Here is a 16,299-nt window from a genome sequence, read left to right as displayed (position 1 = left end):
TGGCGGCCACCAGGAGCCACAGGGTCCCTAGGACTGACCACGCTTCAGCGTCTCCTGACGCCCTTCGCCCTCCCTCCCTCCCTTCCCTTGTCTCTCATTTCCCGGACAGCGATCCCTGCTGTCCTCTCGTCTCCTTTCCATGCCTCAGTTTCCACTGTTTCTGGAAGCTTCTGCTCACACGTCTGGAATAGCCTGGTCAACGCTGGCTTTGCTCACTGTGACTCGTCACCTGCGTCCAGGCTTTGCGGGAGCCCGCCACCGCTTCCCACCCCATCCCTCCGTCACATCCTCCCCCACTTTCCAAACACGTTACCCAAAGCAGCTGCAGCGAAGAGGCCTCCTATCCTGGCCATGGCCCTGGTCCCCGTGCAGGGCCTGTGTCTCCTGCTTAAAACACTAGAAAGACATTCTCTGGGGCCCCTGGTTGCTCCTCAAGTAACAGGCTTGTTGTGCTGCATTTTATGTTCAAAGTCTCATGTGTCTAAGACCATAGGCATGGCGTCTTCTAAATATGCATCTAGGAGTATATAGCTAGACAGGTAATAGGTGGATGGATAGATAGATAGATAGATAGATAGATAGATAGATAGACAGACTGATAGGTTGATAGATAGATGACAGATACAGATGATGGATAGATGACATAGATAGATGATAGATAAATAGATAGATGATAGATAAATAGATAGATGATAGATGGATAGATGATAAATAGATGTTGGGTAGATTGATAAATTGATTGATAGACAATACATAAATAAGTAATAGATTAATTGATAGATGATAGATGATTGATAGATAACAGATTATCAATAAATAGATATTAGATTGACAAATTGATTGATGATAAATAAATTGATCGATGATAGATTGATAGATAGATAGATAGATAGATAGATAGATAGATAGATAGATTGAATGACTGATGATAGAGAACCAGAGCAACAGGAATTAATTGCATGATCCCCCCCAGGGACCGAGGAGGAGGACGAGGGCGACGACCTGCTGCTGAGGTCGGGGGACGCGTTCTGGTGGTTCCCCCACACGTGGAGCCACATGCAGCCCCACCTCTTCCACAACGAGTCCTCGCTGGTGGAGCAGATGGCCCTCAACAAGGAGTTCGCACTGGTGAGTCCGCGTTTGGGCATCCCGTGCACCGGGTGGGACGCCCAGGAAAGGCCGCTGCTCACCGAGAGCCTCTCGCAGGCGTGGGCGTGGGCTCGGCGCCTCAGCAGGTGCTCCTGTGCGTCCAGGAGGACTCGATGGGGCCGCCTCTGTCTGCGGCTTCGAGTCCGCACGGGGCTCAGCACCAACCAGGCGCCAGGGCTCACATGTAAGAGGGACTTCGCCAGACACTCGCAGACAGTTACTGGCGTGAGGGTCAGCGCCCAGGACAGGTGACCGCATCCAGGCGCCTCCTGTACACACAACCATTCCCCAACAAGCCCAGATGCACCCGGGCCCAGGGCCAAGCACAGACATAACTCCCCACATCAGAGAAACGCAGTCATGGGCGTGTCCAGGAGGCTCCCTGTGGACGGGGGCTTAGGGAGCAGGAACAGGGCTCAGGCGCAGGAAGCACGGCGTGAGGAGCTGAGGGAGGCACACAGGAGGGCCTGAGGTGTGAGGACTGGACGGGGAGGCAAGGGGCGTGGAGGGCCCTCTCACAGACACGGACAGCCTCCTCTCCACCAGCGTGGAGGCTCCGAGCCAGAAATTGTACGTGAGGGTTTCCCAGCGAGGGAGCCGGGCTGGTTAAATAGGACAGGAGGTCACAGGCAAAGCTCAGCACTCAGAGGATGGCTGAGTTCAAGGACATTTTTAAAAAATATATTTTTCTTACATGATCTCACTCATTTATGGAAAATAAAGAACATTATAACCTGATGAATAAAAAGATAGTTACAGAGGCAGTAAAGCACCAGACTGTCAAATTACAGCGGGAAGGCAAGAGAGTGTTGGGGAGGGAGGGAAATAGATCAACCAAAGGACTTGTATGCATGCATATAAGCATACCAATGGACACAAGACACTGGGGGCATGGGATGAGGGCATGCGACAGGGGGTAGGGGAGGCTGGGGGAAGGTCAATGGGGGAAAAAAAGGAGATATATGTACTACTATATGTAATATTTTAAACTATAAAAAAAAGAAAAAAGATTTTAAAAGATTATAAAACGTTACAGCCACTGTGCAAAATAAAACTTGTAAAACTCAAAAAAATATTTTTTTTCTTTATTTCAGAGAGGAATGGAGAGAGAGAGAGAGAGAGAGAGAGAGAGAGAGAGAGAGAGAGAGAGAGGGAAACATCAATGATAAGAGAGAACCACTGATTGGCTGCCTCCTGCACACTCCACACTAGGAATAGAGCCCACAGCCTGGGCATGTGCCCTGACTGGGAATCGAACTGTGACCTCCTGGCTCATAGCTCGATGCTCGGCCACTGAGCCATGCTAGCCAGTCTCAAGACATTCCAATACCTGCTCAACTCAGAAAAGGAGACGAGGTGTCAGGTCTCTGCTTGGGCCTCTCCATCCCCTCCCACAGCCCACACCTGCCGCTGCCGCCACGTATAGCAAGCACAGGGCTGCCTCCCTTTGCTCAACCTGCACGTCCCTCACGGGGGATTTGATGTCCATGTGAACTTAGCTCTGAAACCTCCATCCAGTTCACGGAAGGTCAGGCAATCCTTTCAGCAAACTTGCGTCTGCCGACCACAGGCTCCAGGAAGTGCCGCCTCGAAGGCACTTAGGAAGTATGTCTAGTTCTCCCCTGGGGCCAGCTCAGGGGTCAGAGTGACATTCCCACGGGGATGTTTCTGAAAGCACATCTCTGAGACAAGGACTGCGTGTAACACTGAGTCCTGACCGTATGGACCTACGGCACTGAGAGATCTGCTGGACAGCATCAAGGCTGGGACAAATCCCCTTAGAAAAGTGAGACAACGGATTGCACTTACTTTTCATTTATTTATTTATTTATTTTTGTTAATCCTCACTGAGGATATTTTTCTTTTATTTATTTATTTATTTATTTATTTATTTATTTTAATAAATCTTTATTGTTCAGATTATTACAGGTGTTCCTTTTTTTCCCCCCATAGCTCCCCTCCACCTGATTCCCCACCCCACCCCATGCCCTTTACCCCCCGCCACTGTCTTCATCCATAGGTGTAAGATTTTTGTCCAATCTCTTCCCGCACCCCTCACACCCCCTCCCCCTGAGAATTGTCAGTCCACTCCCTTTCTATGTCCCTGATTCTATTATATTCACCAGTCCATTCTGTTCTTCAGTTTTTTATTCACTTGATTTTTAGATTCACTTGTTGGTAGGTATGTATTTGATGTCATTTTATTGTTCATAATTTTTATCTTTACCTTTTTCACCTTCCTCCTCTTCTTAAAGAATACCCTTCAGCATTTCATGTAATCCTGGTTTGGCGGTGATGAACTCCTTTAGCTTTTTCTTATCTGTGAAGCTCTTTATCTGACCTTCAACTTTGAATGATAGCTTTGCTGGGTAGAGTAATCTTGGTTGTAGGTTCTTGCTGTTCATCACTTTGAATATTTCTTGCCACTCCCTTCTGGCCTGCATAGTTTCTGCCGAGAAATCAGCTGACAGTCGTATGGGTGCTCCCTTGTAGGTAACTAACCATTTTTCTCTTGCTGCTTTCAAGATTCTCTCTTTGTCTTTTGCCCTTGGCATTTTAATTATGATGTGTCTTGGTGTGGTCCTCTTTGGATTCCTCTTGTTTGGGGTTCTGTGTGCTTCCTGAACTTGTAAGTCTATTTCTTTCACCAGGTAGGGAAAGTTTTCTGTCATTATTTCTTCTAATAGGTTTTCAATATTTTGCTCTCTCTCTTCTTCTGGCACCCCAAAAATTCAGATGTTGGTACGCTTAAAGATGTCCCAGAGGCTCCTTACACTATCTTCATATTTTTGGATTCTTTTTTCTTTTTGTTTTTCTGGTTGGGTGTTTTGTTTCCTCATATTTCAGATCTTTGGTTTGATTCTTGGGGTACATTGATCTACAGTTGAGTTTCTGTATATTCTTTATTTTAGACAGTGTATGCTTAATTTCTGACTGGTCCTTTTCCATTTTTTGGCATTCTCATTAAGATCCTTAAAGGTCTCGCTAAGTTCCTCAGTGGTTTTTAGAAGATTCTTGAGTAACCTTATAAATGTGGTTCTGAACTCTATGTCGTCCAGTAGTTTGTTTTTCTCCATTTCTTTCATTCGTGACATGTTTCTTTGTCTCCGCATTTTGCTGCTTCCCTGTGTTGATGGAGTGGCTTTGTGTGGTAGGTGACCTATAGGGGCCAGTAGCTCAGCCTCCCCAATTACCTGAGGTGGACGCCTTTGGTACACCCCTTTGTGGGCTGAGTGCAAAGTCTTGGTGTAGTTAAGCCTTGATTGCTGTTGGTACACTGGGAGGAATTGACCTCCAGGCCAATTGGCTATGAGGACCCGCTGTGTCTATAATGGAAGAACTGCTGTGCTGGAGACACCCTTATGGTACAGGACTTGTTTCAGTGGGGCTTTGGTGCTCACTGAGTCTGCCTCTTGAATGTGTCACTTATGGATGTGAGGAGTTGAAATCTGGTGTCTCACACTGACCACTAGGTACACTGGCTTCTGGATCTCCAATGGGGTGCAGGTCAGCTACTGTCTGAGGCCACCCAGCAGGAGCTACAGCGAGAACTACAGTTTTCTCCTCTTTGCTTGGGGTTTGGAGGTTTTGGCACTGTCTGACCCGGGCTGCAAGTTTGCTAGGTTAAGCTGCGACAGGGCAGGCCATTCATATGCTAAAGCCGCTGCTTGGAGCTTGGGTGGGTTTGTAAGTTGTGCGGGGCGGGGTCTCAGGGCATCACTAGGCTAGGGCGTGGCAAATGGCGATGGCTGCCAGTTAGCCGGCTCTGCGTCTCCGACCACGTCCCCGCATCCTGTGCCCCAGTGCAGTAAACAATTATTCCTGCGCGCAGCCCTGCAAGCAAGCCACCCTCACTTTCCAACCCGATGGCAGACAGTCCAGCTTCTCCCCGTAAAAGTTTGGGTCCTCCGCGTCTCCCCAGAAACTAGAGTTCGAAGTAATCGGGAACTTGTCTCCCTTCGGGTTGAAAAAAGCAGCGCTCCCAGTCCCCCGCCGCCAGTCCTATTCGCACGCCTTCGTACCCCAGCTTTTCAGCGCTTGTGCACGTCTCAATGCTCTTTTCTCTTTCCTTCTAGTTGTAGAACTTCCACTCAGCCAGCTTTCCCGTGGTTCTGGGTGATAGACGTTTTGTCTTTTAGTTGTAGTTTTGAAGTTGTTGTGCGAGGCAGCAGTTTAAGTGTTTACCTACGCCGCCCGAGGATATTTTTCCATTGATTTTTTTAGAGAGAATGGAAAGGAGGGGAGAGACTGAGAGAGACATCAATGTGAGAGAGACACATCGATTGGTTGCCTCCTGTACACATCCCAACCAGAGCCCGGGCTGGGGAACCTGCAACCGAGGTACATGCCCTTGACCGGAATCAAACCAGGGACCCTTCAATCCGAGGGCCAACACTCTATCCACGGAGCCACACCTGCCAGGGCACGTATTGCATTTAAATCTCAGAAAATCACCAGTACTGATGATTTGAAGAACTGGATCTAGAGTTTGGCAAATAACGGTAGTTTAATTTTCAATATGAGATAATTAGTAGGAATTCTCGTCACAGAACTCATTGCCAGGGTTGGTGATACCTCACACTGTCAAAGGCCCTGTTCAACTTAGCGCTGTGTCCTGAGCGCATGGAATCTCGTGGGGGCGGTCCTTCTGCTGGCGCTGTCATCGCTCCTCCAAACACTGTCCTTCTCTATTCCCCGAGCTCAGCAGGACCTGCCCTTCCCACGAGCTGAGTGTCTATGGCCAGTCATGCAGTTCTCCCGCTCAGTGAGCGCCTTCACTTCTCTAACACGGAAGCAACGACCACAGCATCAAACATAACTTCAAGTAGATGGAGAGACTTGCTGGCTTCAGGAATATGTGACGCTGGATTACTCGGTTTGCGTGGCAGCTGGAGAATAGACGAACTCCATGATCTGTACCGAGTGGAGCGCTTTATAAGAAGGCACATTTGATGTCCCTTTATGGATATTGGGAACAGGGGGTCGTTCCAGGGGTCCTGTGGGAGCAGAGGGGCTGGGCCCTGCAGAGTCAGCTGGGCACTGCACCCGCCACATGCAGGCAGGGTGGCGACGCAGTGGCGTCTGTGCTGGCTTCACAGAGATGCTGAAGGACCTTGGGAGGGAGGAGACACGGGGATGTGTAAGCAGGGCCAGTGTTCAGCTTAAAAACATGCAGGCCGCCGAAACCAGTTTGGCTCAGTGGATAGAGCGTCGGCCTGCGGACTGAAAGGTCCCGGGTTCGATTCCGGTCAAGGGCATGTACCTTGGTTGCGGGCACATCCCCAGTGGGAGGTGTGCAGGAGGCAGCTGATCGATGTTTCTCTCTCAATGATGTTTCTAGCTCTCTATCCCTCTCCCTTCCTCTCTGTGAAATACCAATAAAATACATTTAAAAAAAAAAAAAAAAAAAACACATGCAGGCCATGCCAGTTCCTACACAATTGAAATGTGTTAATACAGCAGCCTTACCCTGTGCCACCGACCCTCCCACAGCTGCGGGGCCCAGCTCCACAGCAAGGACTCACGGCCAGTGCCCAGCACTGCCTGGCAAATACTGTGAGGATCTCCCCTGAATACAACAACCAACCTGAGGATGTAGGAGGGACTTGCATCATGTGTTCAGAAAGTTAGTCACAGCCCTGGCCGGTGTTGCTCAGTGGAATCGGCCCTCAGACCGAAGGGTCTCAGGTTTGATTCCTGGTCAAGGGCACATAATTCAGTTGTAGGTTCCATCCCCAGTCAGGGTGCAAGCGGGAGTCAACCAATCGGTGTGTGTCGCTCTCACGTCGATGTTTTATATCATTTTTACTTGTTTCATTTTGTTGGTTGATTTGTGTCCTTGGTCACTCCAGAGCCTGTGGGACCAGCATTAAAAATTGGCATCCCATTGATGCTGTTATTGATCGCTATAATAAAAACCTCACGATCCAAAAGTTACTACTTCCCTGAAGAGTCATATTTTTAAACAAATTCGGAATATTAAAATCTGACTTCATACCAGGTTTTTCTTTCCGATGGCTGTGTACAGGACTCATGTCATTTCTGTGTTCTGCAGCCTCCACCACAAGCATCGCCCAGCCAGGTGGCTGTACCAACACCAGGGGCATGCGATAGTCATACACACCACGGTCAATGTCAGCGCTTCTGTTCCTTCAGGGACAGTAAACTTACATTAAAATCGGCACTATGTTTACTCAATGACCGCTCGTCTGCAATCAGCCTCATATATTTTCGGAAAGGGTCACTGTGTCTGCTGGCACCGTGGGAATCAGAGTCTGCTCCGAATGGTTCAAGCTTTATGGCCTCTCCAGGAGCCCAAAAGTCCACGGAAAACTCATCACCTCGGACTCCGAAACGACACCCACCAAGCTCTCCACTGTGCCCTCAGAGCATTTTATTTTCAGTTATTTTGCTACAGCAGAAGAAAATGAAAGCTTCACAAATTCTGTTGTTGTTGTTTTTACATTTCTACAAACTCCTTTATGTGTCCACTTGAAGAAACCATGGCAATTCAAAAAGACCACGCAGGAGTACAAGTGTTTACATGGCTCTGTGGAGAGTTCTTGCCAAAGTGCACCCGTTCGTGGTGTGTTTACGTGGGAGACACGCAACGAAGATAGGACGGCACTTAAAATATTCTGAAGGGCCTCTGAGGGGAGTAGCACGCTCTGCTAAGTGGAAACCCACTTGAAAGACAGGATATGCTATTAGGAAGAAAGCCTGTCACCGTTCCCAAATGGTTCTTCCTTGGAGGTCGCCGTGACAAGGAAGGTTAAAGCTGCATTGCACCCTTTCCGAACCCCTCCCGGGGCCGCTGCTGAACGGGGCGCCTACCTCTCGTGTCTGCTGGCAGGTCCCACCCGACGCCTCCAGACAGCTCTGTGGTCAGCTGGGCGGTGTTGGGAGGGAGCACGGTGTGTCCAGGAGGCTGTGCTGCTGTCACTGTCACAGCCTTGTCCAATGTAGGGATGGTTTTACCTTCTATCCACATGCAGCCTGGGTACTGGGTCCAGAAGACACGTGTGCTGGGTAGCAAAACATGTTCCAGTAAAACAGGTGATAGTGTGTCTTCGTTTAGAAATGCCTGCTCTAAAATAAGAAGGCGGGTTTTCCGAGGGTGGGGCTGGTGGTGGGCGGAGTCTTAGTTTCCCTTTGTTTCCCTGTCTTGTTTGTTATTAGAGGCCTTGTGCACAAATTCATGCACCAGTGGGGTCCCTAGGCCTGGCCTGCAGAATGGGGCCAAAACTGGCTCTCCAACATCCCCCAAGGGATCCAGGATTGCGAGAGGGCGCAGGCCAGACTGAGGGACCCCACTGGTGCATGATCGGGGCCAGGAAGGGACATGAGAAGTTGATCAGCTGGGGAGGGACTGCAGGAGGGCTCCAGGGCATGTCTGGCCTGTCTCACTCAGTCCTGCTTGGCCTGACCCCAGCAGCAAGCTAAACTACCAGTTGGAGCGTCTGGGTGGTCAGTGCACGTCATAGCAAGCAGTTGAGTGACCTTAGCATATTATTAGCATATTACGCTTTGATTGGTTGAACGGCCTACTGGACAACTGACACTTGGCATATTAGGCTTTTATTATATAGGATTGTTTCAAGAAGAAAGGGAATAACGTTAAGGAAATGCAAGGACATTGAGAAGTGCTTTACCAGTGACGGTGCTTACATCATGTCTTCCATCCTCTCAGTGGGTCCGAGGGTCCATCTATCACCTGCTGGGCACATAAGGGAGTGAGTCTTGGTGGCATATACCCTGCCAAGTCTGGTCACCAGCCTGCTGCTTTGTGACTGTGCTGCCCCCTGTCCCCAGGAGTCCCAGCAGGTACTGGCCATTTCATTTTGTTTATTTTATTTTTTAGCTAGAGGCCCGGTGCATGAAATTTGTGCATAAGGGAGGGGGGTGTCCCTCAACCCAGCCTGTGCCCTCTCCAATCTGGGATCCCTCTCACAATCCAGGACTGCTGGCTCCCAACTGCTCGCCTGCCTGCCTTCCTGATTGCCCCTAACTGCTTCTGCCTGCCAGTCTGATCACCCCCTAACCACTCCCCTGCCAGCCTGATTGATGCCTAACTGGTCCCCTGCCAGCCTGTTTGCCCCTAACAGCCCTCCCCTGCAGGCCTGGTCACCCCTAACTGCCCTCCCCTGCAGGCCTGGTCTCCCCCGACTGCTCTCCCCTGCAGGCCTAGGTTCCCCCCAACTGCCCTCCCCTGCAGGCCTGGTCACTCCTAATTGCCCTCCCCTGCAGGCCTGGTTACTCCTAACTGCCCTCCCCTGCAGGCCTGGGTCCCTCCGAACTGCCTTTCCCTGCAGGCCTGGTCGCCCCCAACTTCCCTCCTCTGCTGGCTTGGTCACCCCTAACTGCCCTCCCCTGCAGGCTTGATCACCCACAACTGCCCTCCCTTGCAGCCTGGTCACCCCCAACTGCCCTCCCCTGCTGGCCTTGTCCCTCCCAACAGTAGCAAACATACAGTTATGAAGTAGCAAAGAAAATAATTTTATGGTTGGGGGTCACCACAACATGAGGAACTGTATTAAAGGGTCGCAGCATTAGAAAGGTTGAGAAACACTGTTATATAGGATTACAACCAAAGGAGGGACGTAGGTGGGTCACATGAGATCCATAGGTGAAAGACTAGAGAGGCGGGAGAAAGCAAAGGGGGCAACCTCTGGGATTGGATAAAGAGTAAAATGATAGACACGTGCTTCTTTTATTAGGTGGGTGCAGGATAGTTAACAGTCAACAATTATCATGATAACAATAACAATGAGGGAATTTGTGGTATCTGTCCTGGCACCAAGGGCATTTGGTTGTGCCCTGAGGGGTTCAGAAAAAGGGAAGTTACAAGTTACCCAGACATTTCAAGGGTATGTTATCATAGATGCAAAAAGACAGATAGGCTCAGTTAAGGTAAAGGTTGACCTTGTCAGTGAAGATACCAGCCTAGGAGGTGACTAACCCCCATATTTGCTTTTAGTTAAAGTTTAATTTCAGACCATCCTTTGTGGTTCCTTTAGGTCTCTGAGTTTGCAAGACCACCATGCAGGCCTCCCCTGAGCTTGTCATGTTAGCATGTGGCCCCTTTCGTCCACATATGTAAATAACCTCCTCCCGTTTTAGGAGGTTATTCCTTAAATATACGGGAGGAAGATTACACGTGTTAGTTTAGGATTAGATCATGGATTAAAATAGGACCTTCTTATTTAGCATTCGAATATAACAACACTTCTAAAACCACAAAGAGCATGTAAAAAGAACACGGAATTTTAAAGCAAAACCTTAGTGATTACTTGCGCAACCCCTTTATGTCACAAATTGAAAAAAAAGTCAGGTTCCTATACTAAGGTAATAATTTCTTCACAGATCTCCCATGTGAAAACATACCAGGAACATGCTTGAACATGTGCAATGTTAACGGTCAGAACCAAACCTCAACTCCCCGACCTCCAGCTGAGCCTGGCTCGCCCGGCTTTGCCCCTGGAAGTGGTATTTACACATGAGACAAGGCTAAAAACTCCTATTTCTTTAATATTAAAAGCTAGAAAGAAAAAACATGTGCTTACATCTGCTCACGTAAAACCATTGAAACCTGTAAAGACTTTCCATGAGTTTATTTGAGCCAAACTGTTGGCATATGCCAGGAAGCAGAACCTCAACGAATTGAGATAATGCTCTGGAGAATGGCGGGTTACATCTGTATTTATACATTGCAATCAAAGGAAAGGTGCATAGGTGGGTTACATGAAATCCATTGGTGATAGACTAGAGAGGCAGGAGAAAGCAAAGCAGGGAAACCCCTGGGATTGGATAAAAAGTAAAATGATGGACACATGCTTAGGTGGGTGCAGGAACAATTAACATGATAATGAAGGAATTTGTGGTCTCTGTCCTGGCGCCCACCACATTTGGTTGCGCCCACCACATTTGGTTGTGCTCCAGAAAAAGGGAAGTTACAAGTTACCCAGATAACAAGGGTATGTTATCATAGATGCAAAAAGACAGACAGGATCAGTTAAGGTAAAGGTTGACCTTGTCAGTGAAGATACTGGCCTAAGATGTAACTGCCGACCACAACTGCGTTTAGTTAAAGTTTAATTTCAGACCATCCTTTGTGGTGAGTTTAGGTCTCTGAGTTTGCAGGACTGCCATGCAGGCCTCCCGTGGGCTTGTCAGGTCAGCATGTGGCCCCTTTCGTCCACACATCGGTTCCCAAATATTGGGGAATATTCCAGAACAAGGCAAGGCCTCACCTTGCAGACCTCCCTTTCTCCCGGGGCTCCTGGGACAGAGCAGGCTCCTCATGGCTCCAAAGCCACCCGAGCTGTCACCAGCAGGCACACAGCTTTGGAGGTGCTGGGATCTGATCCTGCGGTTGGTGGCTGTGCACAGCTTTGGAGGTGCTGGGATCTGATCCTGCGGTTGGTGGCTGTGCACAGCTTTGGAGGTGCTGGGATCTGATCCTGCGGTTGGTGGCTGTGCACAGCTTTGGAGGTGCTGGGATCTGATCCTGCGGTTGGTGGCTGTGCACAGCTTTGGAGGTGCTGGGATCTGATCCTGCGGTTGGTGGCTGTGCACAGCTTTGGAGGTGCTGGGATCTGATCCTGCGGTTGGTGGCTGTGCACAGCTTTGGAGGTGCTGGGATCTGATCCTGCGGTTGGTGGCTGTGCACAGCTTTGGAGGTGCTGGGATCTGATCCTGCGGTTGGTGGCTGTGCACAGCTTTGGAGGTGCTGGGATCTGATCCTGCGGTTGGTGGCTGTGCACAGCTTTGGAGGTGCTGGGATCTGATCCTGTGGTTCGTGGCTGTGAATGCCGCCTCTGTTCCGACCTGTGCCTTTGGAGACGATGGTTCACTGTAGCTGCTCATTGTCTCCTTTGCGTTCCCTGGTTGCAGTGCATCGCCTCTCCTTGGCCCATTGCCACTGCTCACATTCCCAAGCCGATTTAGAGGGAAAGGCCGCTGACCTTTCCCAGCACAGAGTATGCGTCGGGAAATGATTTTTTGTTGAAAAAAATTAAAGTGCTTTAGTTTGAGTTTTATAACATCAGCAAAAAAAGTGAAGGAGCAATGAGCTATTTTTGTTCTGTTTTTAGCGAAATTATAAATAGCATAACAATAATTGCATAAATGTCATTTCTAAAAGATGCAACTGAAACGAAGAACTGGAGACTTTGGCTCTCGTTCTTCAGAAACCCCAATGGTCCTGGCACCCCCCAACCCCAACACTCACAGCCACGTGGCTCCCCCTCCAGCCCACTCCCCACTCCCCACCGCTGACTGCCCTGAACTTAAACCATGACCATTCCAGGGGGGCGCACAGTGTACAGTGTGCAGCACACCCCTGAGGGGCATCGCCAGAAGCGGGGGAGGCCCGAAGGCAGGCGGCAGTGGGAAGGAGTCGGGGGACACTAGGTGAGGACATCATTGTGGCTGTCTCCCTCCTGTGTCCGGGGGCTCCACACCCGCCTTTGCCCCCATCATCCAGGCTGTGGCATCGTGCCCAACCTCTCACTTCTTCGGTGCCCGCAGGGGGCATCTGCTGCCCCTCAGGGCACTGCACAGCCTGATGGTCCCCGCATCTGCGCTTGCTCCTCACTGGGGAGAGCCGGGACTGACGCACAGGGAGCCTGGGTGGAGCTGTTGAGGACTAGGCGGCAACTGACAGAGACGGATGGGAAATGAAATACCTGCAGAGGAGACATGCTCCCTGCTGCCCACGCCACAGCCCTTTCTAGGAATCCCTGCTCATCTCTCAGCCACAGACACTGTCGGACCAGCCACCCTCTCACTGCCCAACTTGTCCCAGCCCCTCCAGGGGAGTCCAGGTCACACGGTTTCATTTTGGAATTCACAGGACCAACCGATAGACGAGAATTGTGTGTGTGTGCATGTGTGTGAGTGCATGTGTGTGCACATGTGTGTGCACATGCATGTGTGTGCATGTGTGAGTGTGTTTGCACATGCGTGTGTGTGCGCGTGTGAGAGTGTGTGTGTAATTTGGAGCTATTTCTTTAAACTGGAAGTACAACAGTTTGACCTCAAGTCACTTAGCTTCCAGACGATTTGGCTCCCAGTACCTTGCACTCTCACCACCATAGGGCAGTGACGTCACAGACCAGGGCTCTGTAAAGTGTCACCCGAGCAGGGAGTGTGGTCTGTCGCTGGCCACATGCAGAGGGACGACAGGAAGGCAGCGGACTTGGTAGAAACTGGGCAACAGGCAACATACCTGCCTCCTCAGGTGCAGCGCCCTGGGCGCCTCCGAACTAATGAATGTGGTTTGTCTAGCGGGCACGCCGAGTGGGTGAGCGCTCATGGGAACAGAGCGCAGGACTCGGGGCTGTGCTGGGTGTGGAGGCAGGTCCCATATGTGCAAGGAAGTCGCTGGTCCTGTCCCGGCAGCTCTGACACAAACACACCCGCAGCTCTTACACAAACGCACCCGCAGCTCCTTTTTACACAAACGCACCCGCAGCTCCTTTTTACACAAATGCACCCGCAGCTCTGACACAAATGCACCCGCAGCTCTTTCTTATACAAACGCACCCGCAGCTCTTTCTTACACAAACACACCCGCAGCTCTGACACAAACACACCCGCAGCTCTGACACAAACACACCCGCAGCTCTTTCTTACACAAACACACCCGCAGCTCTGACACAAACACACCCGCAGCTCTTTCTTACACAAACGCACCAGCAGCCGCCAGCAACCGCTGCCAGGCTTCAGGGCTTCTGGCGCAGGACATGTTGACTCTAATTTTACCAACAAGTGGCAATAGGGTTAAAGGCGGCATAACACGTGGCCTCTGGGGTAGGACGAGGGTGGAGCCGGATCCACCCGCACTAACCAGCCTCTGCTCATCAGCCATGGGCAAACTACAGCCCGCGGGCCGGATCCGGCTGTTCTATCCGGTTCTCTTGCTCTCCCCTCCGCTCCTTTACTTTGAATTTATATTAGTTCACACAAACACTCCATCCATGCTTTTGTTCCGGCCCTCCGGTCCAGTTTAAGAACCCATTGTGGCCCTCGAGTCAAAAAGTTTGCCCACCCCTGTCTAGGCGCACGGCCTCCCCATGGACACGGGCTACGTGGTAGCCCCGCACCACTCGGGTGTCTACCCAGTGCATGGGCTAGAAGCAGGTGTGGGGCGTCCAGGTGACCAGCACAACGGAGTACCCGCACCTGAAGCCGGTGCGGCAACGCAGGGGCTTCGTCCACAGGAACATCATGGTGAGCCGGCTGGGGCGGGCAGTCCGGGTCCCAGCGCACTGGGAGGGGAACCCCAGCGGCGCCCTGAGAGCACGCCTGCAGGAAAGGATCCCAGCGGGAGGTGCACCCCTCAGAGCTAAGCCAGGGGCGTCTCCTTTGAACTCCTCAAGTAGCTTATTCTTGCCCAGCCGCCTGCACTGCAGGTAGGCTAAGGGAACATGGCATCTGAGGAGCCCACAGTGTGGGAGCGTCTCCTCCAAAAGGTGGCCTCGTGTGTAACCTCCGTGGGCTCTGCGTGTTGACTGTGCTCCCCGTAACAGGCCCCAGTTTCCCCGACTTCACCAGGTCAGAATGAACCTCAGTGCTGACCGCGCCCAGCGCCTGTGAAGTCCCGCCTGACCCGTGCGGGTCACAGGTGAGCACACGGCAGGCCCTCCCTCTCCACCCGCTCTGTGTGTGTTTAGTTGTGTTTTTTTTTTTTCACGCTGGTGACAAACATATGTTGTAAAGACCTGTCGCTACCTAACACTCTGTGAGCCTTCCCAAAGGGATTCCGGCCTCATTTTCCCCAAAATCAAACAAGGCCGGTGGGGGGGCCGTGGAGGGGGAGATGGGCAGAGCGGGCGGCACTGTAAACCCAGTCAGAGCAGCTGCGGACTCAGCGCTCAGGACAAGGAGCAGGGCCGCCGTGGGAGAGTCTGTAGAATGCGTGGGCCAAAGCCCATCGTTCACTTCCTGCCACTCAGGGGGTGATGGCAAACACGGGTGGGAATGGGGTCGTGAAGCCAGGCCCGGCCAAGGGCACGGCCTCCCGCCGCACCGTCTGCTGTGACTGCGCTGAGAAGTGCGGGGAAGCTGTGAGAGTCTGGGGCAAGTCCTCATCACCAGCATGCGCGATTGAAGCGTCATGGACTCCACATGCAAGGGGAGGGAAGGGGGCTTTCCACTAAGTGACCTTCTGTCGTTTGCTTGTAACACTTGATAAAGGGACTGACCGGTGCATCACCTGTCTGACCTCTGGGACTGGGGGCCGCGGACCTGGGCCCCTGGCGGGCCCTTCCCACTGGGGCAGACGAGGCTTCAAGGCTCCAGCGTGGGCTCTGATTGACAATGTCACCTCCTAAGACCTGCGTGACGTTAGTAACTGGCTTCATTCCTGATGCGTGTGCAGGACCGGGCAGGAAGGATCGCCCTGACACTTTCCCGACGAATCACAACGCAGTGCGGACGCCTCCCCTGTTTGTTTAGGTCTCGTGCCCCTCATTGTGGTTTTGTTTCTTAAGATGCTGGACACACTGGGCTTCGTAACAGAAGTACCGATTGGGGGTTTAACACAGACGCGTGCCTGCTAGTAAGATAATCCACAGTCTCACCTAGTTTAACGCGTGTTCTGGATGCTCCCCGGTGCCCGCTGGACCAAGACTGGGAGGGGTTCTGTGCCCAGTGAGGCCTGAATCCTGACGCCAGCTTGCGCGCCTTCTTCCGCAAGAAAAAATAAAGCTGGATTCCGACACATGAGTGGCTTGGGAGGCACGTTCTCCTGACTGTTCATTCTTCTTGCAGGTTCTCCCAAGACAAACGTGCGGACTCCTCACGCACACGATTTTCCACAGGGAGTACCCGGGAGGCCCCGAGGCGCTGGACAGGAGCATCCAGGGCGGGGAGCTCTTCTTCACCTTTGTCCTCAACCCAGTAAGTCCCTCCAGGTCTCCAGTAAATAATGAAAAGTGAGGGCAGATGCAAATTAACCTCCACCCCAACACCAACAATCCTGACTTATACACCAGAAATAACCTGATCGTCTAACTTCTCTGTTCCTTTTTTTTAAATATATTTTTATTGATTTCAGAGAGGAAAGGAGAGGGAGCGAGAGAGAGAGAGACATCAATGATGGGAGAGAATCATTGATCGGCTGCCTCCTACACACCCCCTACTGGG

At 51.3% G+C, this 16,299-nt stretch overlaps 1 protein-coding gene across 1 annotated transcript in view; it reads left to right on the top strand.

Moving 5' to 3' along the window:
• Positions 1–16,299, top strand: part of LOC308250217 (bifunctional heparan sulfate N-deacetylase/N-sulfotransferase 3-like) — a gene marked incomplete at both ends in the record, with an annotated part of 79,619 nt that overhangs the window by 24,605 nt on the left and 38,715 nt on the right. Inside the window, 4 exon segments of the mRNA XM_080672628.1 lie at positions 974–1,128; positions 14,211–14,285; positions 14,287–14,382; positions 15,925–16,053. Coding sequence (XP_080528754.1) covers positions 974–1,128; positions 14,211–14,285; positions 14,287–14,382; positions 15,925–16,053 — 455 coding nt within the window.

The sequence above is a fragment of the Plecotus auritus genome, assembly GCF_963455305.1.
Source record: "Plecotus auritus genome assembly, chromosome: 6".
In the NCBI taxonomy this organism is placed as follows: domain Eukaryota; kingdom Metazoa; phylum Chordata; class Mammalia; order Chiroptera; family Vespertilionidae; genus Plecotus; species Plecotus auritus.
The sequence above is the reverse complement of the archived record's forward strand: the minus strand, read 5'-3'. Positions and strand labels throughout refer to the sequence as shown.